The sequence below is a fragment of the Urocitellus parryii genome, chromosome 3, assembly GCF_045843805.1.
Source record: "Urocitellus parryii isolate mUroPar1 chromosome 3, mUroPar1.hap1, whole genome shotgun sequence".
NCBI lineage: Eukaryota > Metazoa > Chordata > Mammalia > Rodentia > Sciuridae > Urocitellus > Urocitellus parryii.
The window spans coordinates 150,914,584-150,939,715 of record NC_135533.1 but is presented as its reverse complement, the minus strand read 5'-3'; the positions used below and the strand labels follow the sequence as shown (position 1 = coordinate 150,939,715).

Sequence of the window (25,132 nt, the reverse complement as noted above, 5' to 3'; positions counted from 1 at the left end):
CAACTTAGCAAGGGCCTAAACAACTTAGTAAGACCCTGTCTCAAAATAAACATACCAAAAAAAAAAAAAAGGCTGGGGGTATGGCTCAGTGGGTAAGCACTCCCAGGTTCAATCCCCAATATGAAGAAAAAAAGAAAGAGGAAAGGAAGGAAGAAATTGAGAAATAATTTTTACTTTTGAAGTGAGATATTAATTTACATAGTAAAATTCACCCATGTTCAGTGTACAGTTTGATGCGTTTGGGCAAATTCACACAGCCATGTAACCACCACCACAATCAAAATATAGACTCACCACTGCCCCCAAATTATCCCTGCCCCTTTGAGTCAACCCGTCCACTCTCCTCCAACTCTTTGGCAACTGCTAATGAAAACTGAGAATAGTTTAAAACCCAAGAATAGGAAGACACACATTCTCTCAGACTTTGGATTCAGGATCTTATCACATGTGTGTGGCTTATGGAAAATTCCAGTATCACTCCTGAGTGGGTGAGAGTAAAAAGGCAAATAATGTCTTTGTATGATTATGAAAATAATTTTTCCCTCCACAACTTGCTGAAAGGGCCTGGGGTCCCCTCAGGGAGCCTGCAGTCTACACTCTGAGGACCACCCTGTTGACCACCGTGTTCGCCACCCCGTTTGCAAATCTGCTCAGAGCGCCACAGCCCAGACCATTTCAGACCATGGCATTTATAGTCAATCCACCCACCCATATTTTAAGCACAGAGCCTGCCTTATTTAATTCTTGCGATGACCACGTGAGTAGTCACTCTCGTCCACATTGGATAATATCCAATAATATGGACAAAATTGAGGACAATCCGAAAACTAACCCTGTCTCCTACCTTCTGACACCCTTGAGGGGTGTGGGCAATTCATAGATGTTCTTACACAGAAAGACGCAGCAAGGAACCGAGTCTGACCCCTGGCAGGCAGGCAGAGGTTGGGGGTGATCTTCAGAGATAACAGGGTCATTCGTTAGAGCCTTGGAGATTTTTCAGCTGCTGGGATTGGCCTTTCAGTAAATGGTTTTATTTAGCAACCTCAACTGCTCAGGATGAAAATCCAGAGTGGTATTTCTCTAGTTGCCCCATCTGTATGAAGCCGTACCTCCCTTCCTTCACTACAAGGAATAGGTCCTTTCAGAATACAAGGTGATAGCCACTTTCAGAGATTGATTTCATTTCAATGGTTAATTACTATTCTGTTAATTAATTAGTTAACGAATTTATTGCAGTCCTGGGGGTTGAATCCAGGCCTTGCACATGTTAGGCAAGCACTTTACCAATGAGCTACACACCTAACCCCATTTTTTATTTTGTGGGTGCTGCAGATTGAATCACACATGCTCTACCACAGAGCTGCATTCCCAGCCCTGTCGTGGTTATTTTTAATTATTTATCTACTTGGTTCCAGGGATTGAACCGAGGGGTGCTTAACCACTGAGTCACATCCCCAGCCCTTTTTATTTTTTATTTTGAGACAGAGTCTCACTAAGTTGCTTAGGGCCTCACCAAATTTCTAAGGCTGGCCTTGAACTTTGGATCCTCCTGCCTCAGCCTCCTGATCCTCTGGGATCACAGGCATGCATGGCCACACCCGGCATTATTTTTTTTTTTTTAAAACACAAATGTGGTTCAAAGGTCTTCTCTAGAGGCAACAGTGGCCCGGACAAAGAAGTACCATTGATGATGGGCATTTCATAAAGACACCATGTCAACGCTCAACTCTGACCTTTCCATCCTCTCCTCCATCTCTCCAGCACCTCAGAAATAAAGCTTCAGAAACATGATCCCTGGGGTCAGACCGAAGCCACCAGTGATATCCAGAATCCCACGGGTACCTTTAAAATATGTTTGAAAGTGATCATTGTCCTGTTGTGACAGGCACGTCGCTGGAGGAGGTTTGCGGAGTTTCCAGAGAGGGGACCTCAACCCGGGACAAGTGGAGGTCTTAACCAACATCACAGAAATGAATTCAGGGATGTGTCGGGGACACACAGAGAGATTCCCTTAGGAAAGCAGAGACGCATTCAGTGGAGAAGGAGGGCTATCTCAAGAACGGCATGTGTTCTGGGGTCCTGAAGGGGCGGGTGTGGGAAGGTATGTGCAGGGGACAGCAGTCTGGGGATCTCAAGACAGTCTGTGGCAGTCTGACAATTCTCAGGACCTTAGGTCGACATCTTCACCCTTACCCGATCATACATGGGAAAAGCACCCTACGTTATAGGTTTCTGCAAAAGTATTCTACACATAGAGGCTTTGTATCTTCTTTTGCTCAGCCTCTTCTACAAAATATGTGTGGACTAGCTTGTAGTGCAATTCATGGGGCAATTTTCATGAGTGAGTGAGTTTCCATTAACTTTAAGATTGTGGGTGAAGGTTTATGGATTTCCTAGAAGTTTGGGAGTCCCAGGTGTGGGGGAGGGAACTGGCTGTGGGGGTGGGGGGAGTCTTCACACAAGACTTGCAGATCAGTGTCCTTTCTATACTTCTTTTTTCTGTTTCTTTTCTACCCTACCTCAGGTAGCCTGTGAGGAGCACATTGCTTTCCAACAAACAGTGGGTCTTTAGGACTTAATGTAGCTTGTGAGGCAAGAGACAATGTTTTCCTCTTTTTTGAGGGACTCTGCATTGGTAGAGACCTGGGTTGTCATTCTCAAACACCACACCTACCCAAATCACTCTATTTTTTTTTTTGTGGGGACAGGGGAGGGTGTACCAGGGATTGAACTCAGGGGCACTCAGTCACTGAGCCCCATCCCCAGCCCTATTTTGTATTTTATTTGGAGACAGGGTCTCACTAAGTTGCTTAGGGCCTCACTTTTGCTGAGGCTGGGTTTCAACTGGCAATCCTCCTGCCTCAGCCTCCCAGCCACTGTGATTACCTTTGAGTGCCACCATAGCCGGCCCTACCCAACCACTCTCTGAGCCCCTGAGAAGGGAAGTCTGGTCCAAATGACGATCTCTGATTGTCAACACTACTCTAAACTGCAGCATTTGGGAACTGGGCACATGGTGGTGCACACCTGTAATCCAAACAACGCAAGAGAGAGGAAAATCTTGGGTTCAAGGACAGCCTAGGCAATTTAGCAAGACCCTCAGCAATTTAGTGAGTCCCTGTCTCAAAATGCAAAATAAAAAAGGACTGGGAGGGCTGGGGATGTGGCTCAAGTGGTAGCGTGCTGGCATGCGTGAGGCACTGGGTTCGATCCTCAGCACCACATAAAAATAAATAAAGATATTGTGTGTCCACCTAAAACAAAAACAAAAAAAAATTTAAAAGGACTGGGAATGTGGCTCAGTGATAATGTGTCCCTGGGTTCAACCCCTAGTACAGAAAAGAAAGAATAATAAGGGGCTGGGGATGTGGCTCAAGCGGTAGCGCGCTCGTCTGGCATGCATGCAGCCCGGGTTCGATCCTCAGCACCACATACCAACAAAGATGTTGTGTCCGCCAATAACTAAAAAGCAAATATTAAAAAAAGAAAGAATAATAATACGCTGGGTACTTTTTGTCCTCAGCTTTGGGTCTTATGTCTATCCTAGAAAAACAAGATGCTGCCACACATGTAAGATACTTCCTTTTGTCCACAAGCAGGGAGAATAATAACAGGTTGTTTCAAACACTACCAGAATTTTTATTTATGTTTTCCTTAAGTGGTTGTTTTGAAGGCCAAAACAAAACCCAGCAAATGGGTCGGAAAACATTCGAAGCAACCTCGCCCAGCGGACAGACAGACTCCACTTCGTTCTCCTGTAGTTGCTGTGGGGTTTTCTCCCCCAACGATCCTCTGACCTTGTCCTTCATCATGTCAGTGTCACATTTTGGGGACTGATTCATCCTCCTCCCCAAACAGGTTGATGAGTGAATTTCAGGGCCAGAGTGGACAAAGTGTAGACTAAACATCACGTCTCAGGCTAAAACATGTCGAGTGGCATTGAAAAGGGTCCATCGGTTAAAAAGTGGTCACCTTTATTGTTCAAATCGGATGCTTGGGGGAATAAAAAAATGGCATTATGATATTTTTTGGATGGAGGGATACCAGGGATTGAATCAAAACTGGCACTCGGCCACTGAGCCCCATCCCCAGCCCTATTTTGTATTTTATTTAGAGTCAGGGTCTCACTGAGTTACTTAGCCCTCGCTATTGCTGAGGCTGGCTTTGAACTTGCCATCCTCCTGCCTCAACCTCCCAAGCCACTGGTATGACAGGGTGCCCCACCGTGCCCATCAAAAGGTGGCATTATTAATTGTACAGGGATAACAGGTGTGCACTGAGACTGTCCCCAAATGTGTGGCCACCTAATCACTGAGCTGAAATAAAGAAATCCTTGGTCCTAGATCTAGATCAGAACTTCCAGCAGCCCGGTTGTGTGAACTTAGGGAATTCATCTTTATCCTTGGGTGTGAGGGATGATTCTAAGTGTCACTGTGGCTGGACCAGGGTGCTCAGATCTTTGGCCAGATGTTATTCAGGGATATCTGCTGAGGGTGTTTTTACATGAGATTAACATTTAAATCCGTGGACTTTGACTAAGCAAATTAGCCTCCATAATGTGGGTGGGCCACATCCTTCAGCTGAAGGCCTGAATGGAACCAAAGACTGACTTCCCCAAGCAAGAAAGGACAGTGCTTGCAGACTCCCTTTGGACTTGAACTGCAATCCCTGGGTCTCCAGCTTGTTGTCTATAAGGTCAGTGTGTCTACCTCTATGCCAGGGCTACACCGTTTGGATCACTACAGTTTTATAGTATGTTGTTAAGCATGAACCTCCAGCCTTGTAAGACTGTGTTGGCTATTTGGGGTCCCTTACGATCCCATGCGAATTTGGGGTTTTCCTATTTTAGCAAAAAAAAAAAAAATCAGGATATTTTGGTAGGGATTGCATTGAATCTGTAGACGACCTTTGGTACTATTGACATTTTGACAGTTTTCTAATCCATGAACATGGGCTGTTTCCATTTCTTTGTGCCTTACTTAGTTTATTTGAGCAATGTTTTCTGGTTTTCACTGTGTAAACTTTCCATCTCCTTGTTTAATTCCTAAGCATTTTATTCTTTTTGATGCTATTATACATCCAATTGTTTTTGCAACTTCCTTTTGAGATTGTTCATTATTAGTGTACATAAATGCAATTGATTTTTGTGTGTTGACTTTGTATCCTACTACTTTGCTGAATTCATTTGTTAATTCTAGTGTGTGTGTGTGTGTGTGTGTGTGTGTGTGTAGTCTTTAGGGTTTTGTACCCATAGGACTATATCTTTGGGAACTGAGACAGTTTTACCTTCTCCTTAATTTGGATGCTTTTTATTTCTTTTTCTTATCTAATTGCTTTAGTTAGTACTTCTAGTATTGTGTTGAATAGAAGTTATGAAAGTGGGCATCCTCAGCTGGTTCCTTATCCTAAAGGATATGATTTTAATCTTTCACCATTGAGCAGAAGGCACTGCACCATTGTTTACAACAGTAAGAAACTGGAATCAATTTAAATATCCTGCAAAATTAGAATATACAGACACAGCAGGGTACTAGGTAGTGATAGAAACAAGCCAACTCTTTATGTGCTGTTGTATGCTGTTAAGGAAGAACCTGAGATGCACTGTTAAGAGAAAAGAGTAAGGGGTAGGGGACTGGGGTTGTGGCTCAGTGGCAAAGTGTTTGCCTAGCACATGTGAGGCACTGGGCTCCGTCCTCGGAACCACATAAAAATAAATAAAGATACCATGTGTTTATCTACAACTAAAATATATATTTAAAAAAAAATGAATAAAATAAAAGTCCATTAACAACTAAAAAATTTTTTTAAAAAGAGAAAAGGGTAGAATGATGATGGAAAGAATGCTACATTTGTGTGAGATAACACATAATTAAGTGCTCCTAATTATAAGGATAATCAAGAAGCTGGGAATAGTATGTGAGAGGGGACAGGGAAGAACCTGCTTTGGTCCATCGTGAATTTTATTCTATGTGCATGCGTTATTTATTCTGAAAGTACTTTAAAATTTAAAACTTGAAAAAGGAGGATCATATCAAAATTGACATTCCTAGCCAGGCACCTTGCCGCAGTCTGGTTGGGCACAAATCACGAGCCACTCAAGCAGGAACAAACTTTATTTCTGAACTCCACCAGCGCACTCCCGGGAACTCTCCCAAACGCCACCCACGCGGCTCCTCCAGGAACACACCACACACCAACCGGAACTCCGTCCACCGGAACTTCACCCACCAACTCGAACTCTTCAGGAATCCCCGCGAGAGCTCAACCGGAACTCAACGGGAACTCCGAGAGAACTCAAAAGTCATCATCTTAATGGCTCGCTGGCGTCACCTCTCAACCACTACTTCTGGCAAAAATGCCATGCGTCGTCCTGACTCGGCTGTGGCCCTCAACAGCACAGTAGCACACGCCTGTCATCCCAGCCACCCGGAGAGGCTGAGGCAGGAGGATGGAGAGTTCAAAGCCAGCCACAGCAACAACTCAGTGAGACCCTGTCTCTAAATAAAATACAAAATAGGGCTGGGGACGGGGCTCAGTGGTCAAGGGCCCCTGAGTACAATTCTTGGTACTGCCCCAAAAAGAGGAGGGACTTAATGCTAGGTCAGTAGATCATGGGGGCATCATTGTCTGAAGGCATTAATACCAACCCCATTGCCTGAGCTCTCAAAAGAGCAAATTGTCATAAACAATAAATTAATTAAAAATTGAACCCAGTCCCTGAATCTCTCTGGCTTCCTGTATTGCCATCTGCTCCTTCTCCATGTGGCTGGTTGGGATGAAGTTTGGTGCAGCCCTTGTGGAAAACAGTATGGTGCATCCTAAAGAAATTAAAAATAGACCTACCATCTGACCCGCCCATCCCTCTTCTAGGTATATACCCACGGGAGAGAAATCACTTCCTCATAAAGATACCAGGAATCTCGTGTTCGTGAAGCATTATTCACAATAAGCAAGAGATGGAAACAACCTAAATGCCCACCAGGAGAACAGATCCAGAAATGCGCAGATATACATAAAATGTAATGTTATTCAGCCTTAAAAATAGTACATCCTGCCATTTGCTACAGCACAGGTGGACCTGGAGGACATTATGCTAATTGAAATAAGACAGACACAGGAAGAAAAATATTGCATGATGTCACTTATATAGAGAATATGTACTTTTTTTTGGTACTGAGGATTGAACCCAGGGGTGCTTAACCACTGAGCCACATCTCTAGCCCTTTTTAATATTTTATTTAAAGACAGGGTCTTGCTGAGTTGCTAAGTGTCTTGCTAAGTTGCTGAGGCTGGCTTTGAACTTGAGATCTTCCTGCCTCAGCCTCCTGAGCCTCTTGGATGACAGGTGTGAGCCACCATACCTGGCTGGAATATATACATTTTAAAAAGAGTTCATAAACATAGAAATAGAGAACAAAACAGTGGTGACCACAGGTGCGGGTAGGGAGAGGAAATAGATGCAGGTCAAAAGATACAAAATAGCACACATGTAGGATGAACAAGTTCAAAGGCCTAAAGGAAAACATGAGGTCCAAAATTAGTGAAGTTGTATCGTGTTAGGGATTTTTGTTGGACAAGTAGATTTTAGCTGCTTTTTGTCATACATAAAAAGTCACTATGTGAAGGGCTGAGGTTGTGGCTCAGCAGTGGAATGCTCACCTAGCATGTGCAAGGCACTAGGTTCGATCCTCAGCACCACATAAAAATAAATAAATAAATAAAATAAAGACATTGTTTCCAACTACAACTACCAAAAATATTTTTTAAAAAGTCACTCTGTGAACTGAGCATGGGGCACATACCCATAATCCCAGCAACTCAGGAAGCTGAGGCCAGAGAATTGCAAATTTGAGGCTAGCCTCAGCAACTCAGTGAGGACCTCAACAGCTTATCGAGACCCTGTTTCAGAATAAAAAGTAAAAACAGCCAGGGACACAGGTCAGTGATAAAGCACTCATGCATTCAAACCCCAGTGCCAAAAAAAAAAAAAAAAAAAAAGAGTCACTACGTGAGATGATGGATGTGTTAACATGCCTCACTATAGTAAATGATTTTGCATCTGCATGTATCTCCTAACACCATGTTGTAAACCTCAAAATGCACAATACAATTTCCTGCCATAGCCACTGCAGTGCATTGAGCTCCACAGAGATAGCACTAGAGCAAGGGAGAGCTGGATGGGCACTGGGTGACTGTGCCTCACTGGGGAGAAATAACTAAAAATGGACAAAGGAGAGCCTAAGAAGCCAAGAGTTAAAGTGTCCTCATGCATTCTCTGTGCCAACTTGCCATGAGAAGAAGCATCATGATACTTCAGTCAATGTCTCAGAGTCCTGTTTCTCTCTCTCTCTCTCTCTCTCTCTCTCTCTCTCTCTCTCTCTCTCTCTCTTTCTTAAGAAAGCCAGGTGTTGTGGTTCACACCTATAATCCCAGTGGCTCAGGAGGCTGAGGCAGGAGATTGCCAGTCTCAGCAAATTACTGAGGACCTAAACAACTTAGTGAGACCCTGTTTTTAAATTAAAAAATAAAAAAGAACTGGAAATGTAGCTCTGTGATTAAGCATCCCTGGGTTCATCTCTGGTATTAAAAAAAGAGAGAGAGAGAGAAAGAGAAAGGTCAGGATGAAAATCTGAAGAAATAATGGAAGTCCAAAACTTATAAATTATGAAAAACATCAATTCATACATTAAGGAAACTCAATGAATTTCAAAAGAGGGTAAATGCAAAAAACTCCACACTTAGACAAACCTATTTAAACAGTAAAAAGACAAAAATAAAGAGAAATTTAAAAGCAGAGAGAAGCCTCTCTCACATAGGAGGAATCCTGCTCAGTAAGATTGACAGCTGATTTCTCATCAGAAACCATGGAGATCAGAGTGTAGTGGGATGACTTTGGCGGGGTGGGTGGGGGGGTCCTAGGGATTGAACTCAGAGGCACTTTACTAGTGGGTCACACCGCCAGCCCTCTTTACTTTTTTTATTTTGAGACAGAGTTTCTATATGTTGCTGAGACTGGCCTTGAACTTGTGTTCCTCCTGCATCAGCTTCCTGAGTTGCTAAAATTACAGATGTGTGTCACCATGCCCAATTGGTGTGATACATTTTTGTTAGTTCTTTTCTTTTATTTTATTTTTTAAAAATATTTTTTAGTTATAGATGGATGCAATATCTTTATTTCATTTGTTAATTTTTATGTGGTACTGAGGATCAAACCCAGTGCCTCACAGGGTGAGGCAGAAGGATTACAAATTTGAGGCCAGCCTCAGCAATTAAACAATGTTCTACGCATCTTAGTGTGAACCTGTCTCATTTTTTTTTTTTAGAGAGAGAGGGAATTTTAATATTTATTTTTTAGTTTTCTTGGAGGACACAACATCTTTGTTTGTATGTGGTGCTGAGGATCGAACCCAGGCCTCACACATGCCAGGCAAGCATGCTACTGCTTGAGCCATATCCCCAGCCCCTGTCTCAAAATTAAAAAAAAAAAAAATAGGACTTGGATGTAGCTCAGTGGTAAAGGACCTCTAGGTTCAATCCCCAGTACCCACCATAAATAAATAAATAAATAAATAAATAAATAAATAAATAAATAAATAAATAACTGCACATAGCAGTAATTGTACAAGGCAAAGTCTTTGTATACCATTGAAATTAAATTGATATTAATCCAAGTTAGATTATGAGAAATTGAGGTGTGAATGTTAACATCCAGGACAACCACTAAGAAAATAACTCACAAAATTTATAGTGAAAGAAATGACAAACTGAAAAGCCACAGCAGAAAAATGTGTATGTTAAACACAAAAGAAGACAGTAATGGAAAAGTAAAATAAAATGACATAGAAATTGAAAAAAATATATCAGAATAGCTATGCACATCCTATACCATCGGTGATCACATTACATTTATTTTATTTTGTTTTACATTAATTCTAAAGGGACTAAACTCACTAGTAAAAAGACAGAGACTTGGAAGGATAGATGAAACAACATGATCCAACTGCATGCTATCTACAAGAGTCTCTTTTAGATTACAGACCCAAATAAGTTGAAAGAGAAAAGATGGGGAAAGTTACACCAACCAAACAACCACCAAAAAAGAGATGAAGTGCCTATATTAGTATCAGCCAAGATAAACTTTAAGACAAAAATGGTTACTAGAGACAAAGAAGGATGTTTTATGATAAAAGGGCCAATCTATCCAGAAGATACAACAATTGTAAACATAAATATACTGAAAGCAGACTCTCAAAATTTTCGGTGGGGGGGACTGGGGATTGAACACAGGGGTGCTTAACCACAGAGCCACATCCCCAACCCTTTTTTGAAAAATATTTCATTTAGAGTCATGGTCTTGCTGAGTGGCTTAGAGCCTTGTGAAATTGCTAAAGCTGAACTCACGATCCTCCTGCCTCAGCCTCCTGAGCAGCTGGGATGACAGGCATGTGCCACCCCAACTGGTGAGCCTCAGAATATTGCACTGGGGGGATAAAAGGCAGTTGAGGGAAGAAATAGTCAATTAGACAATTAAACAGTAATTGTTTGGAGACATCAATACCCTACTTTCAATAACAGACAACCAGAGGGAAGATCAGCAGGGAAATAGAAGACTTGAACAACACTATAAACCAACTGTTTCCAACAGACATTTATAGGACCCTCTGATCAACAGCAGCAAAAGTCTTGGTCCAGTGGTCCATGGAACATAGAGACCATATATTCAAATATAAAACAGATCTCAACACCTTTAAAAGGGATGGAAATCAGAGACAGTATGTTCTCTGACCACAATGAAATTAAATCAGAAATCAATAACAAATGGACAGTGGGAAATGTGGAAATTAAATAACCAATGGATAAAATAATAAGGTAAATCAGAAAATACTTGGAATGAGTGAAAATGAAAACACAAGTTCTGAGTCATGGCATCGCGGAGAGAAGTCACCATTTCCTTGTCGATGGCTCCTCTAATGGATTGATCTGCTTTGCTTGATGGACACTCCCTTAGGTCTGGACAGGTTACTGAGTCACCTCCTTCTCTGGCTTATTCTGCGACCATTTATAAAGGCATGGTCCAAGAGATCATGGTTTTATTAGGAGGGTTTTGGACTACGTCTTTTTTTTTTTCTTTTTTGCACTGGGGATTGAATTTAGGAGCTCTTGACCACTGAGCCCCATCCCCAGCCCTGATTTGTATTTTATTTAGAGATAGCATCTCATGAAGTTGCTTAGGGCCTTGCTTTTGCTGAGCCTGGCTTTGAATTCGAGATCCTCCTGCCTCAGCCTCCTGAGCCGCTGGGATGACAGGCGTGGTCCCCCGCCCCTGGCTGGAGTAGGTCTTTCTAGGCTTCTCCAGTCCTCGAGCCCTAGATCACACGTCCTGTATTTCATGGAGCAACTGATATGCAACCGAGGAACTCTCTCCCAGGGGTTCCATCTTCACATTTGTCAACAAGGTTCACCTCCTAACCAAGGCTCTCCTTTCTGTTGGCTTCTGAGGCAAAGTCAGGAGGCAATTAACAGCTCCCAGCGCAGTGCCTGGGACCTGGGAGTGACTCCAGATGGAGATGCCATCCCACCAGCAAGACCGGTGCCAAAGATTTATTTCCCTTTTGTTTGTTTGTTTGTTTTGTTTTGTTTTTTATCTGATTAAAGCTCCAAACGGGAGTTGGAGTCGGGGTTGGAGAAAGACATCTCTCTTGACGAATTTAAATCATGGACTTCTTTTTCTAAAATTAAGTACCCTTTCACAACTAGTAGAATATCAACTTGATAAAAAGAGTCTTTAGGGTAGGATTGATTGGGGGACTGCTTGTACACAGCAAATGCTTTATTTTTTATTTTTCATTTTCGGTATTTCAGGGTAAGAGGCAGCTTGTCCATCTCCGTTCCAGCCTCTATTTTAAAATATTCACTTTTGTTTTAAGGAGCTGGGGTGGGGGAGGGCACCTTGCCATCTGGCCTTTGGCATGGCCCCATCTCCCAGACAGATGGATACATGGCTGGCTGGAGACAGCGGCCTTTACAATGTCCCATTCTGTCCAAGGATGTCTCCAAGATCCGAGGTACAGACACACTCAGGCCCTGTTCTCTTGGCTGATAACCTCATCTAATTTTAACTTTAGAATAGAGGTTCTGTGTGGTTAATCTCAATCAGCGGCCTCACCATGGAGTTTATTAGCATTGAAACTCTCAGCCTCACCCCAATCTAGGTGGGGGAGGGGGAGGGGAATAAGTCAATGTGTCTAAGGCAGAAAAGAACAAGTCAATGCAATACGTTCTCTTAATTATTTTCCCCTGGTATTAGGGATTGAATGCATGCTAAGTGCTCTACCACTGAGCTACACCCCCCAGCCCTTTTCATTCCCTATTTTGAGACAGGGTTTTGCTAAATTGCTGAGGCTGGCCTCTGTCTTGAGATCCTCCTGCCTCAGCCTGGTAAGAAACTGGGATGATAGGCATGCACCAATGCATCTAAGTTCTCTTTCAGTGCCTGTTGTGTACTGAATACTGTGCTGCCAGTTTTCAGGGGCAACCCTCAAAAGCTGCCAGAGAGGACACAGGGAATATCAGTTCCAACCTTGCCATGGCCGGCTGCAGCCTGAGCGGGTTGGGGCAGACTGGAGAGGCCTTAGCTGCTCCTGTCCAGAGAGAAAGGCAGGCCCAGCATGTCCCCTTTGCCCGAGGAGCTGATAATCCTCTCAAGGGAAATCTTTTAAATTAAATGTTAGAAATAAATTTTAAAAGTCACACACTGGGGGTGGGGATGCAACTCAGTGGTAGAGCACCCGCCCAGCGTGTCTGAGGCACTGCATTTGAACCCCAGCACCACACACACACACAATCATTACTTTTTAAAAGCTGGGATCTATTGATGTGTAATTTGCATATCACCCAATTCACTTCCTTGAAGTATACACTTGGATGTATTTTAATCTGTTCTCAGGGTGGTGTGATGATCACATGTCACTTTAGACTATTTATGTTCCCTCTAAAAGCACCTCACATACATTACAGTGGGTCCCGGGGTCCCCTCCTCACCCCCAGTCCTGAGCAGCTACTTTCTGTCTCTGGGGAGGTTGCCTCTTCTGTATGTTTCATATAAATGAAATCAAATCTAGGGGCCTCCTGTGCCCTGTTTGTTTCACACAATGTTTGCAAGTTTTATCCACGTCATTATGGCCAGAATCAGTGCCTCAACTCCTGTTCTTGCCATATTAATATTTCACTGTATGGATGTACCACATCCTGTTTATTCATCAGATGGTAACAATGGATCTGTTTTGAATTTTTTGCTATGATCAATAAATATACACTATGAACATTTCCATATAATTTTTGCATGGAGTACATTTTTATTACTCTTGGGGAAAACTTCTAGGAGTAGAATTGCTGGAGCATGTGATAATCCTATGCTTCAACTTTTTTTTTTTTTGTTTTGTTTTGTTCTTACTGGGGATTGAACCCAGGGTGCTTAACCACTGAGCACATCCCCAGACCTTTTGTATGTTTTATTTTGAGTCAGGGTCTTGCTAAATTGCTTAGGGCCTTGCTTGCAATCCTCCTGCCTCAGCCTCCAGATTATAAGTGGGATTTCAGGTGTGCACCACTGTGCCTGGCTTATGTATCAACTTTTGAGTAACAGCCAAGTTGTTTTTCCATAGTGGTTGCAGCATTTTAAACTAGGAGTGTACACGAGTTCCAGTTTCCCCACATCCTTGCCAATCCCAGTCATTATCTGTCTTTTTTATTCTATTGGATATATGACTTGCAAATATTTTCTCCATTCTGTGGGTTGTCTCTCCCCCACTTTTTTTTTGTACCAGGGATTGAAACCAGGGGTGCTTAACCACTGAGCCACATCCTCAGCCCTTTTTGTATTTTATTTAGAGACAGGGTCTCATTGAGTTGCTGAGGGCCTTGCTGAATTACTGAGGCTGGCTTAGAACTGCAGTCCTCCTGCCTCAGCCTCCTGAGCCACTGGCATTACTGGTGTGTGCCCTGTGCCCTGCTGTCTTTTCACTGTTTGATGGTCTCACATACCACATAAAAATTTTTAACCTAGTACAGGGTACCTGCTCCTTCTTTTGTTACTTGTGCTTTTGAGATCATGTGTTAAAAAACATCCTCTAACCCAAGGTCATGAAAATGTACTTGTATGCTTTCTTTTTTTATAACTTTTTATTAGTTGTAGATGGACCTTTATTTTATTTGTTTATTTATTTACATGTGGTGCTGAGAATGGAACCCAGTGCCTCACACATGACAGGCAAGTGGTCCACCACTGTGCCACAGCCCCAGCCCTGAGTTTATTAATTTTAACTTTTTTTCCTCTTTGAGACAGGATCTTGTTACGTTGCTCTGGTCTAGATCTCATGGGCTCAGATGACCCTCCCACCTGAATCTCCCAGGTAGCTGGGATTACAGATGGGTTTCCACATCCAACTGACTAACTCTTAAATTCAAGAATAATCTTTGAACCCTTCAGGCTACTCGAAACACTGTCTGTGTCACATGGAGCTGACCAACGGTCCAGGTTTTTAGGACGTAGAGTTTTCAGTGGTCAAACTGAGAACGTCTTGGACAACCCGGGATGAGTTGCTCATGTGATCATCGCACAACCCTGTGAACATACTAAAATACTTAAGTACCTTGGACTCAGCTGCCCCGAGATAAACCCTCTGGAGCTTTCCGCAGATCAACCTAGATCCTGGATCCCTCCTCGCCTGCACACGAGAGGGGTGTGTTTGGATGGGGTTTGAAGCACTCACGGAGGGCTCACGGTGCAGAGCTCTGGGCTTCGGGACAACCAGGGGTAGGGCGGTGAGTCAGAAGCCAATTCCTGGTTCAAGGTTATTCTCAGGGCTGAGAGGTTTTCCTTTTCCAAAAGAGCTCAGATTTGCCCTTCAACTTTCCAATTCCGTTATTTCTGCTTCTGCAGATTCGTAGAACTGCAGAGTGAACGTGGGCTAAAAACAGGCAGAGTACTGATGGCTTAGCCAATGTTTGACAGAAAATTGTGAATATAGGAAGGAACTCTCTACTTTCTTATTTTGGGGTCAAAATTATAATAAAGGTGAAAAAATCTAGTGCAAGAAGGGAGTTATCTTATATTGAAGATCTTATAAAATCACATGAAAAGATGTGGTGTGCAGCCGGACACCATGGCGCACGCCTGTAATCCCAGCGGCTCAGGAGGCTGAGGCTGGAGGCTCACAAGTTCAAGACCAGCCTCAGCAATTTAGCAACAACTCAGCAAGACCCTGTCTCGACATTAAAAAAAAAGGGGCAGGGGCTGCGGAGCTGAGGATGTGGTTCAGTGTTTAAGGGCCCCTGGGTTCAATCTCTGGTACCACCCCTCCCCCGCAAAAAAAGACATTGTGTGTGAATGTTTTCAGAAATACCGACCTGCAGAAGGATAATTTGCTTAGTTTGGAATATTTAGAGGTTATCTCATGGAGGTGTCTTTTTAAAAGGGGAAGGACACTGAGATGGTGCACTGGTGTGGTAACTTACCGGGGGATGCGACCTCACATGGCAAACGTTTTCATAAGCCAAGCTTTATAAAGATCACTTTAGGATTGGGGTGTAGCTCAGTGGCAGGGCACTTGGCCTAGCACCCACGAGGCCTTGGGTTCTGTCCCCAGTACTGCCAAAACATAAAAATAGAAAAAATAAAATTTAAAAGATTACTTTAAAAAGCAGCGGAGCTGTGGTGCTTGGGAGGCTGAGGCAGGAGGATTGCCAGTTCAAAGCCAGCCTCAGCAACAGGGAGGCCCTAAGCAATTCAGTGAGACCCTGTCTCCAAATAAAACACAAAATAGGGTTGGGGATATGGCTCAGTGGTCCAGTGCCCGTGAGTTCAATCCCTGGTACCCCTGACTCCCAAAAAACGCGGTACAGTTAGTGGTTAAGTTGTGGAGGTGAGAAATACAAATGAGTGAGCAAAGCAACCGCATTAATGCTTTCTAGAATGCTTGCTCATGGGTCAGACTAACATTTCCAGTGGTATTAATTTAATTGTGGCAAAATGTGCACAATGTAAAATTACTCTTTAACCATTTTGTTTATTTTAGTAAGCAAAACATACCATCATATTTGCATCTTAGGGCTGGGGATGTAGCTCAGTGGTAGAGCCCCTGCCTGAAGTGCATGAGGGTTTGATCACATACACACATAAATTAACACCTCTTTCTTTCTTTCTTTTTTTCCCTTGGTACCAGGAATTGAACCCAGAGGCACTTAATCACTGAGCCACAGCCACAGCCATTTAAAAAAAATATATTTTATTCAGAGACTTTGCTTAGGGCCTCGCTAAATTACTGAGGCTGGCTTTGAACTCGAGATCTTCCTGTCTCAGCCACCCGAGCCACTGGGGTTACACTACAAATTAACTTCTTAACCATTTGTGCCCACGAACAGTACAGTAGTGCCAGCTGTATGCACTTCGTTGTGCAATGGATTGGTAGGACTTCTTCGTTCTGCAAAACTGAAATCCTCTATACACACAACTCTCCATTCCCCTTTCTTCAGCTCATAGTAACTACTATTCTTTCTGATTTTGAGGAATCATACAGTATTTCTCTTTTGGTGACCACCTTATTTCCTTTTTTTATTGGAACATTATAATGGGACATAGCATTTGGTTCCTTTGGCTGATTTGCAGTCCCACCACCAATGTATAAGTGTACCTTTCCCCCACATCCTTGTGACTGGTTTATTTCACTTAGCAGGATGTCCTGAACACAGATACACATGTAGCATATGACAGGATTCCCTTCTTTTCTATAGCTAAATAATGTTCCATTGTAAGCGTATACCATGGTTTCTGTATCCACTCATTTTCAGGGGACATCTCAGTTGTTTCCCGCTCTTGGCGATGAACACCGGTGGGCAGATATCTCTTTATGACCCTGTGTTCAGTTCTTTTGGATACATACTAAGCAATGGAATTGCTGGATCATAGGTTAATTCTTTTCAATTTTTGGAGGGGAACTTTTATACTCTCTTCCATAACAATTGCATGTATTATATATCCTTTAACCAGTTTTTTTATGGGGGATTAAATTCAGTGTCACTCAGCCATTGAGCCACATCCCCAGCCCTTTTTGGTATTTTATTTAGAGACAGGGTCTCACTGAGTTGCTTAGCGTCTCGCCATTGCTGAGGTTGGCTTTGAACTCACGGTCCTCCTGCCTCAGCCTCCCAAGCCTCTGGGATGTCAGGCGTGCACCCTCACGCCCAGCTCCTTTAAGCAGTTTTTAAGTGTACAATTCTGTGGTATAAAGAACATTCACATGCATTCCTGTAACTCTTTCATTGCTCCAAACAGAAACTCTGTATTTTTTTTCAGATTTTAAATAGACAAGTTTATTTAGACAAGCAATGTTTTTCTTTTAATTCTCATTTGTTATATTGACAGCAGAATGCATGACAATTCATATTACACACATGGAGCACAGTTCCTCAGTACTCTTTAAATAATTCCCATTCTTCTCTCCCCGCAGCCCTTGGTGGCTCCGATCCTACTCTCTGTCTTTTTGCTTTCTTTTTTTTTTTTTAAAGAGAATTTTTAACTTTTTTTTTATTTTTTAGTTCTCGGCGGACACAACATCTTTGTTGGTATGTGGTGCTGAGGATCGAACCCGGGCCACACACATGCCAGGCGAGTGCGCTACCGCTTGAGCCACATCCCCAGCCCCCTCTCTGTCTTTTTGGATTGGCCTTCCTTCACTTCCGTCTGTCTAATCCGGAGTACCTCTATTCTTCCCTAGCCCCCCACTTTACTGTGAATTAGCATCCACGTATCAGAGAAAACATTCAGCCTTTGGTTCTTTGGGATTGGCTTATTTTGGTTAGCATGATATTCTCCAGCTCCATCCATTTACCTGAAAAGGCCATAATTTCATTCTTCTTTAAGGCTGAGTACTATTCCATTGTGTATATATACCACAGTTTCTTTATCCATTTGTATGTTGAAGGGCATCTAGTTGGTTCCATAGTTTAACTATTGTGAATTGAGCTGCTGTAAACATTGATGTGGCTGTGTCACTGTAATATGCTGGTTTTAAGTCCTTTGGGTATTAAACAGAGGAGTGGGATGACTGGGTCAAATGGTGGTTCCATACTGCTTTCCAGAGTGGTTGCACCAATTTGCAGTTCCACTAGCAATGTGTGAGTGTGCTGTTTTCCCCCACATCCTCACCAACATTTACTGTTGCTTGTATTCTTGATAATTGCCATTCTGACTGGATGAGATGGAATCTCAGTGTAGTTTAATTTGCATTTCTCTAATTACTAGAGATGATGAACATTTTTTCATATATTTGTTGATTGATTGTATTTCTTCTATGAAGTGTCTGTTCAGATCCTCAGCCCATTTATTGATTGAGTTATTTAAAACTAAATTCTTTTATACAACTGAATAATATTCTTTTGTGTGTATAAAGCACATTTTGTTTACCCATGCATCTGTTGGGGTTCATTTGAGTTCTTTCCACCCTTTGGCTATGGTGAATGATGTTGCTAAAACATTGGTGGGCAAGGATCTGCTTGAGTGTTTGCTTTCAATTCTTTGAAGATTACAGATAGTGGTGAAATGGCTGAGTTACATAGTAACTCAGAGACATTAGAATCCATGATTCCCAGCACTCAGGAGATTGGGGCAGGAGGATCATTTAAGCCCACAAGTTCGAGAACAGCATAGGAAGACGCCACAACAAAAAGACAAAGGTAGATGAAAAAAAAAGAAAAAGAAAAAGGTACCAGATTGCCCACTTTTCCCAGCTATGCAAAAATGGTATTGCCAACTGTCTGGGTTGGATGTCTTTGGGTTAGCATCCCCCTTCTGAGCCAGTCACCCTGGCTGACAGTCATGGGACAGCAGGTGCAGTTCTCAGTCAAGGAGGGGCTGATTCCTTTAGAAATGAGTAGGAGTGGGGCAAACTGTGACTGGCACTCAAGTATGAGGTCAGAAGTAGCCATGATAAGTTGCTACAAACTGTCACTGTGTCAGACACCTAGATGTTTCTCAATCAATATTTGCTGGATGGGCTGGGGATGTGGCTCAAACGGTAGTGTGCTCGCCTGGCATGTGTGCGGCCCGGGTTTGATCCTCAGCACCACATACAAACAAAGATACTGTGTCCGCTGATAACTAAAAAGTAAATATTAAAATTATCTCTCTCTCTTAAAAAAATATTTGCTGGATGAATAATAATGGATGTTTCGTAATTGGTTTCCTCAACATTCAGCTTATTTCAAGCTATGCAATGTTTCATCAACTCAAATTTCTCCTACTGTATCCATGAAGGATGATCTCTTTGGAGAATCTCTGAAAGCCTACCACTGAAGGGTGCAGTTTCTGGAGATGGATTGGGTTTTGATTTCAGATCAATCCTTATCTGTCTGGGTGGCTTTGAACAAGGGATTTCCCCTCTGTAAGAATTGTATATTCATCTGTAAAACTGCAATCCTGTTCCAGAGGACTGTTGCTAAGATCAATGTGAACAATGTAGGTGGGACACGTCCCCGTGTGTCTGCAATGCACCCCACCCTGGATTTTCAAGGTACTTGTTGTTTTGTTTGTCATTTTTGGTTTTGTTTTTTGGACTCAGTGTGAAATTCTGACATGCATTTGGTGTGAAGCTGTTTCTAGTTCTTGGATTGGTTTCCTGAGACACCCTCTCATCCCAATTTGTCAACCCTGAAGGGGAAAAAAAAAAGTTTTCCTCTTTCTTTGCTGCCTTGGGTGCTCCCATTCCTTCTTCCATCTCATACATCCTGATAGTGACCATCACAGGTCATTTGTCCTTCCCTATTGTGTAATTTCTTTTGTCTTCATTTATTCACATTAGACCAGAGGTTTTCACTCTGGGCTGTTGGTGAGCTTTAAAAAAAAAAAAAAATACCCAGGCTCTGGCCCCGCCTCCAGAGAGTTGGGTCCATCCGGTTTGGGATGAAGCCCTGAGTTTTTTCTGTGTAACCTGAACTGAGAACCATTCACTCCGCACTTGTTTACCCAGCACCTTCTGTGAGCCAGGCGCTGTTCTAGGTGCTTAAGACGCATCCTTGAAAGTGCATGGAGCTTGAGTTATAAGGGGAGGCAGGAATTCTAGTGGGTGGAGGAACTTTGAACTCAACTAGAAGAACCTTGAGGGCAGGGACCCTGCAGAGCCAAGGCTGTAGAAACGCCCCAAAAGCTTGTGGAATGAAAGCGTGCGTGGCCTTTGGCAGGCTAAACACACATTCCTCCTAGATGCATTCACTAGACCTTCAGCTCCGCGCTGACAAGGATCTATCCAATTTGTTCCATCACACACTACGTGCCTATCGCCATGCCTGGCATACAGCAGGTGCTCCATAAAACAGTGCTTAAATGAGTAGATACCTTTAAAAAAGAAATCCTACCCTGCATTTATTATCGCAGCCCGGGCTTCGAGAATGCATGCAATCGTGACCCCATCAGTGCATCTCTGCAAATAAAGGCGTGGAGAGGCGGTGCGCCCTGGTCGGGGGCCGGGAGCGCAGGGGTCCCGCGCCGCCCCACCGCAGGCTGCGCCTCCGCGCGCTCCCCGCCCCCGCCCTCGCCGCTGGCCCCGCCCTCCGCCCGCGCCTCTCCGCCCACCCGGCCGCGGTCTCCGGGTGGCAGTGGCGGCGGCGGCGGTGGCTTTGTCTCGTGGGCCGGTCCCCGGCGGCTCCCTCCCCGGAGCAGCTGCCGCCCGAGGGAGAGGGAGGAAGCCTCCCGGCGCCGACACCCGCGCGCTCGCCGTCGCCACGACCATGTAAGGGCCATGAGAAGGGCTGGTCCTGGCGCAGCGCGGACATGGAGGAGGACCTGTTCCAGCTCAGGCAGCTGCCGTGAGTGCCGGGCCCGGGCGCGGGCAGGCGGGGTCACCGCGAAACCTGCGGCGGGGACCTGTCCGCGGGGCTCCAGGGTGGAGGGGGAGCGCGCTCGGCGGAGCGCAGAGGCCCGAGGAGGCGAGCCATCTTCCTTCCCCGCAGCCCCGCGCGCGGTCCCTGACTCAGTCCGTTTCCTGCGCTGGCAGCCGCTGCCCAGAGCCAGCCGTGGGCTCGGGTTTTCTCCTTGACTCGCTCCGGATGCTCCAGGGACGCTGAGGTCTCTGCTGTCGCCGCTGCTGCGGGGGAATGGGGGCTGCACGGATGGGTCCGTGCGGTGACAGCGGTCCTCCCCAGCCCTGCGACGCCGCGAGGTCCCCGCGGTTCCTGCCAGGTGTCGTGGGAAGCCGGGAGAGGAGGTCGCAGGCTGTTTTTTGAGAAGCCAGGGCTCCTTCCCAGAGGAGAGGCTCTGGGCAGAGTCCTGTGGTTCCTGGGGGTGTGTGAATGGAGAGGGCTGTGGGCACGGCCGCCCAAGCCTCTGCCGCCTTCTGAATGAGAGACATGTCACAGCTAGAGTGGGACTCACCCCGGAGACATCCGGCAGGCATTCTTTTTGAGGATGGGAATTTTTCAGGGATGCCACATTTGCTCCAGGGATCTTGGGGGACCGTGCACCAAGCAATGAGAAGGCTAGGGCCTTGCAGAGGGGCTTAGGGATTTTTCCTGCTGCAGAGGGTGAGGCGTTTTAAGCAAATTCCGAGAGTAGGAGAGAGGTCCTTAAAAAGAACATTTCTGAGGGTTTTGTTTTGATTTTTAGAATCTCTGGCCGTTTGGATGGTAAAAGCATGGAAAGGTTACGTGATGGTTAGCATGAGTGTATTTTCTTTAAAAAATGGTGTGCATTCTCCTCTGAGCTCCCCAGGAATTCTCCCAAGTGACTTTTAGTGTGACTGATACAGGTCTCTGAGGCTCCGAGTACTGAAAGGGGTTGTAATGTTTCCTTCTTAATCAGTGTAAAATTAATTTTCATGTAAAATCTTTATTAATTTAAATTTTGAGCTTATTAATTGGTCCACAAATCTCATGACTTATGAATCTATAGCCTTATTTCATAAATGCTGAAGGATGCCTATTTATCAGGTCTAGATATGTGACTATATAAAAATGAAAATGTCTGAGTGCAAATGGATCAAGGAAAACATGCCACTTTCATTGGAAATAAACAGTGTGGTCAAAAACCAAACTATTATCCTAAAGTAAAAGATGGTTCAAAAAATGGAGAGAAAAATCATGGTATTTGGAATAAGAATATATATTGGAACTCCAGATTTAATGGGATATGTTTTCAAACGATGTCAGACCATGTGAACTTTGCAGAAGATGTATGTATATTTAATCTACTAATATAGAGATATCATCATAACAATTCTATGCTCAATTTAAAAGGAGTAAAAATAGGTGTGGGGGTGGAGCTCATGGAGCAACACTTGCTGGGGAAGCACAAGGCCCTGCATTTGATCCCCAGCAACACACACGCGCACACACACAGAGTAAAAATAGGAAGAGGCTTTTTACTTATTGAAAATAAAAAATTAATTTGGTTTTAAATATGCATAGATTATATAACATATATAAATATAGTAAAGCTCAGAGAGAAACACTAGAATGAAAAGTGATTCTCCCTCTTCCCGAACCCCAGTTCTATCCCCAGAGTTGTCTCTTGATTATTCTTTCTGAATTGTTTAAAAATGATTTTATTTTTTTTTTTAAAACTCAAATGGAGCACAACTTTTCATTTCTCTGGTTGTGCACACCATTCATGAAGTCATACCCATACGTAGGGGTAATAACGTGCATCTCATTTCTACCGTCTTCCCCCCTCCACGTTCCCCCTCCCCTTTCTGAGGTTTGATAGACATAATGTCTATTAGAGAGGTCAAATTGTATGCTTCGAGGGAACATTGGCTGTGAGCAGACAGACTTGGGTTCAACTCCTAACCCTGCCACTTCCCATCTGGGTTACTCTAGTGGAGTGGGTTAGCCTTTCTGATACTCAGTTTCTCAGTATCTTGGGGTAGGGAATGTAGCTCAGTGATAGAGTTCATGCTTCGTATGCACAAGTCTTGGGTTCAATCCCCACAACCCCCCCCAAAAAAAAAAAAAAAAAATATATATATATATATATATATATATATATATATATATCAATAATAATAATTCTTGAATCCTAGAATTATTATAAAGATCAAATAAGATAAAGAACGCTCAATGCTTGGCTGATACAAAGCACCCAACACCTTACCAGCTATTGCTATTAATACATCTGAAAAATCATTTATAAAAAATAAAATCTCTAGGTTCACTAATGCTGGACTCCCCAAATTGTACTTTGAAAACCCCAAACTACATTTGAATGAAGTCAAAATTAGCCCTGAAATGTGCTGACCTCAATTTATATATATAAAAAAAGAGTAAGCTAAAGAAACAGCTGTGCGAATCTGAGTGGGTTACAAATCACGACTTAGATGTTTTTAAACCACACCCTACATATATTATGCACAGATTGCAGGCAACAGATTTCCTGAGAGCAATATGGTTAAAAAAAAAAATTCCGAGTGCCTCAGAGAGGGTTGGCAGGAGTGGACTTTGGAACAGTCCTGTGGGAGGCCAAGTGTTAATAGATTATAAGCCACTAAGTAGTTTATGGGTTATGGGAAGGGGGGAAAGGGGATAAGGTGCCTGAGAAAACAGTCCTTCCTTGCATTTGGGGGCACCTTCACACGGCTCTGGAGTGGTTCATTTGAGACTGCAAATAACCCTTGTCTTCCACCTGCTATTCACTCGGGGACAGGATCATGTACAGAAGATCCAGGCAGCTGAGAGGTTTTTTTATATCCACTTCTGCCTTATTATGTGCCCTTGTGTAAGTCAGACTTCTTTTTAGGTCCCTCTTTTCTAGAATGGTCTCTTGAAAACAAGTTTTTCAGACCACATCCATGCATGGATGGGTGAATAGTTGGATGAATGGATGGATGGATTCCTTGGGTACCATCCTCAGTGCAAAGGATTCTACAGCTAAATAAGGCAGAATGGGCCGGGTGTGGTGGCGCACGCACGCCTGTCATCCCAGTGGCTTGGGAGGCTGACAGGAGGATCGTGAGTTCAGAGCCAGCCTCAGCAAAAGTGAGGCGCCAAGCAACTCAGTGAGATCCTGTCTCTAAATAAAATACAAAGTAGGGCTGGGGATGGGGCTCAGTGGTCCACTGCTCCTGAGTTCAATCCCTGGTACCAAAAAAAAAAAAAAAAAAAAAAGACAGAATGGTCCTTGTCCTTCAGGATATCACAGTCTAGAGCTGCAGTGTCTGATATGGTAGCTGCCAGCTAACTGTGGTTATTTAAGTTGAAGCCTAAATTAGTTTCAATTATGTAATTCATGTGAAATATTTAATAGCATAATATACTATGTAAAAATCAGTCCCTCAATCATTTCACATGCTTTTATTTATTTATTTTTTTTTGCCTTTTGATATCAGGGATTGAACCCAGGGGCCTTCAATCACTGAGCCACATCCCCAGCCCTTTTAAATTTTTTTTTTTTTTTTTTAGAGACAGGGCTCACTAAGTTGCTGAGGCTGGCTTTGAACTTGTGATCCTGGCTCAGCCCCACCCCCCCCCGCAGCTGTGCACCACCATACCTGGCTGTCATTTCACAAGCTTAATGGCTACAAGTGACTAGTTGCTACTGTTTTGAGCAGCCTAAGTCTAGAACATTCCTGTAGTTGCAGCATTTTCCCAAATTCTGTTGACCAGCACTGCTCTGGTGAACCAGGTGGACACTGAACACGTCTTTGCACAAACAGTGATGAGAATTGTCTGAAGAGCTCTCACTGTGCAGTGTAAGGAGGCTTGTTCTGGAGGATCAGGGAAGGCCTCGTGGAGGAAGTGACATTTGAGTTGAGCCCCCAGAGATACGTACGAGTCATCTAGGAAATGAGATAGGATGAGCCAGGCACAGTGGTGCACACGCCCATAATCCCAGTGACACGGGAGGCCGAGGCAGGAGGATCGCACGTTCACGGCCTCCCTGGGCAACTTAGAGAGACCCTGTCTCAAAAATTTTAAAAATAAAAAATAAAAGGACTGAGGATGTAGCTCAGTAGTAAAGTGCCCCTAGGTTCAATCCCCAGTACCATGGAGGGGAAATATGGGTGAAAGCCCTCAAGAGGAACAGCACTGGGTGTGTCTCAGGATCGGCCGGTGGAGCCTAATGAAGCAGTGACTCAAGGGACGGCTG

At 43.8% G+C, this 25,132-nt stretch overlaps 1 protein-coding gene across 1 annotated transcript in view; it reads left to right on the top strand.

The window, feature by feature from the left end:
- The first annotated feature begins 20,651 nt into the window (after positions 1 to 20,651).
- The window catches only part of Svop (SV2 related protein), an 81,928-nt gene continuing 77,447 nt past the window's right edge, over positions 20,652 to 25,132 (top strand). Inside the window, exon 1 of the mRNA XM_077795584.1 lies at positions 20,652 to 20,859. Coding sequence (XP_077651710.1) covers positions 20,825 to 20,859 — 35 coding nt within the window. The 5' untranslated portion in view covers positions 20,652 to 20,824. The remainder of the gene's footprint in view (positions 20,860 to 25,132) is intronic.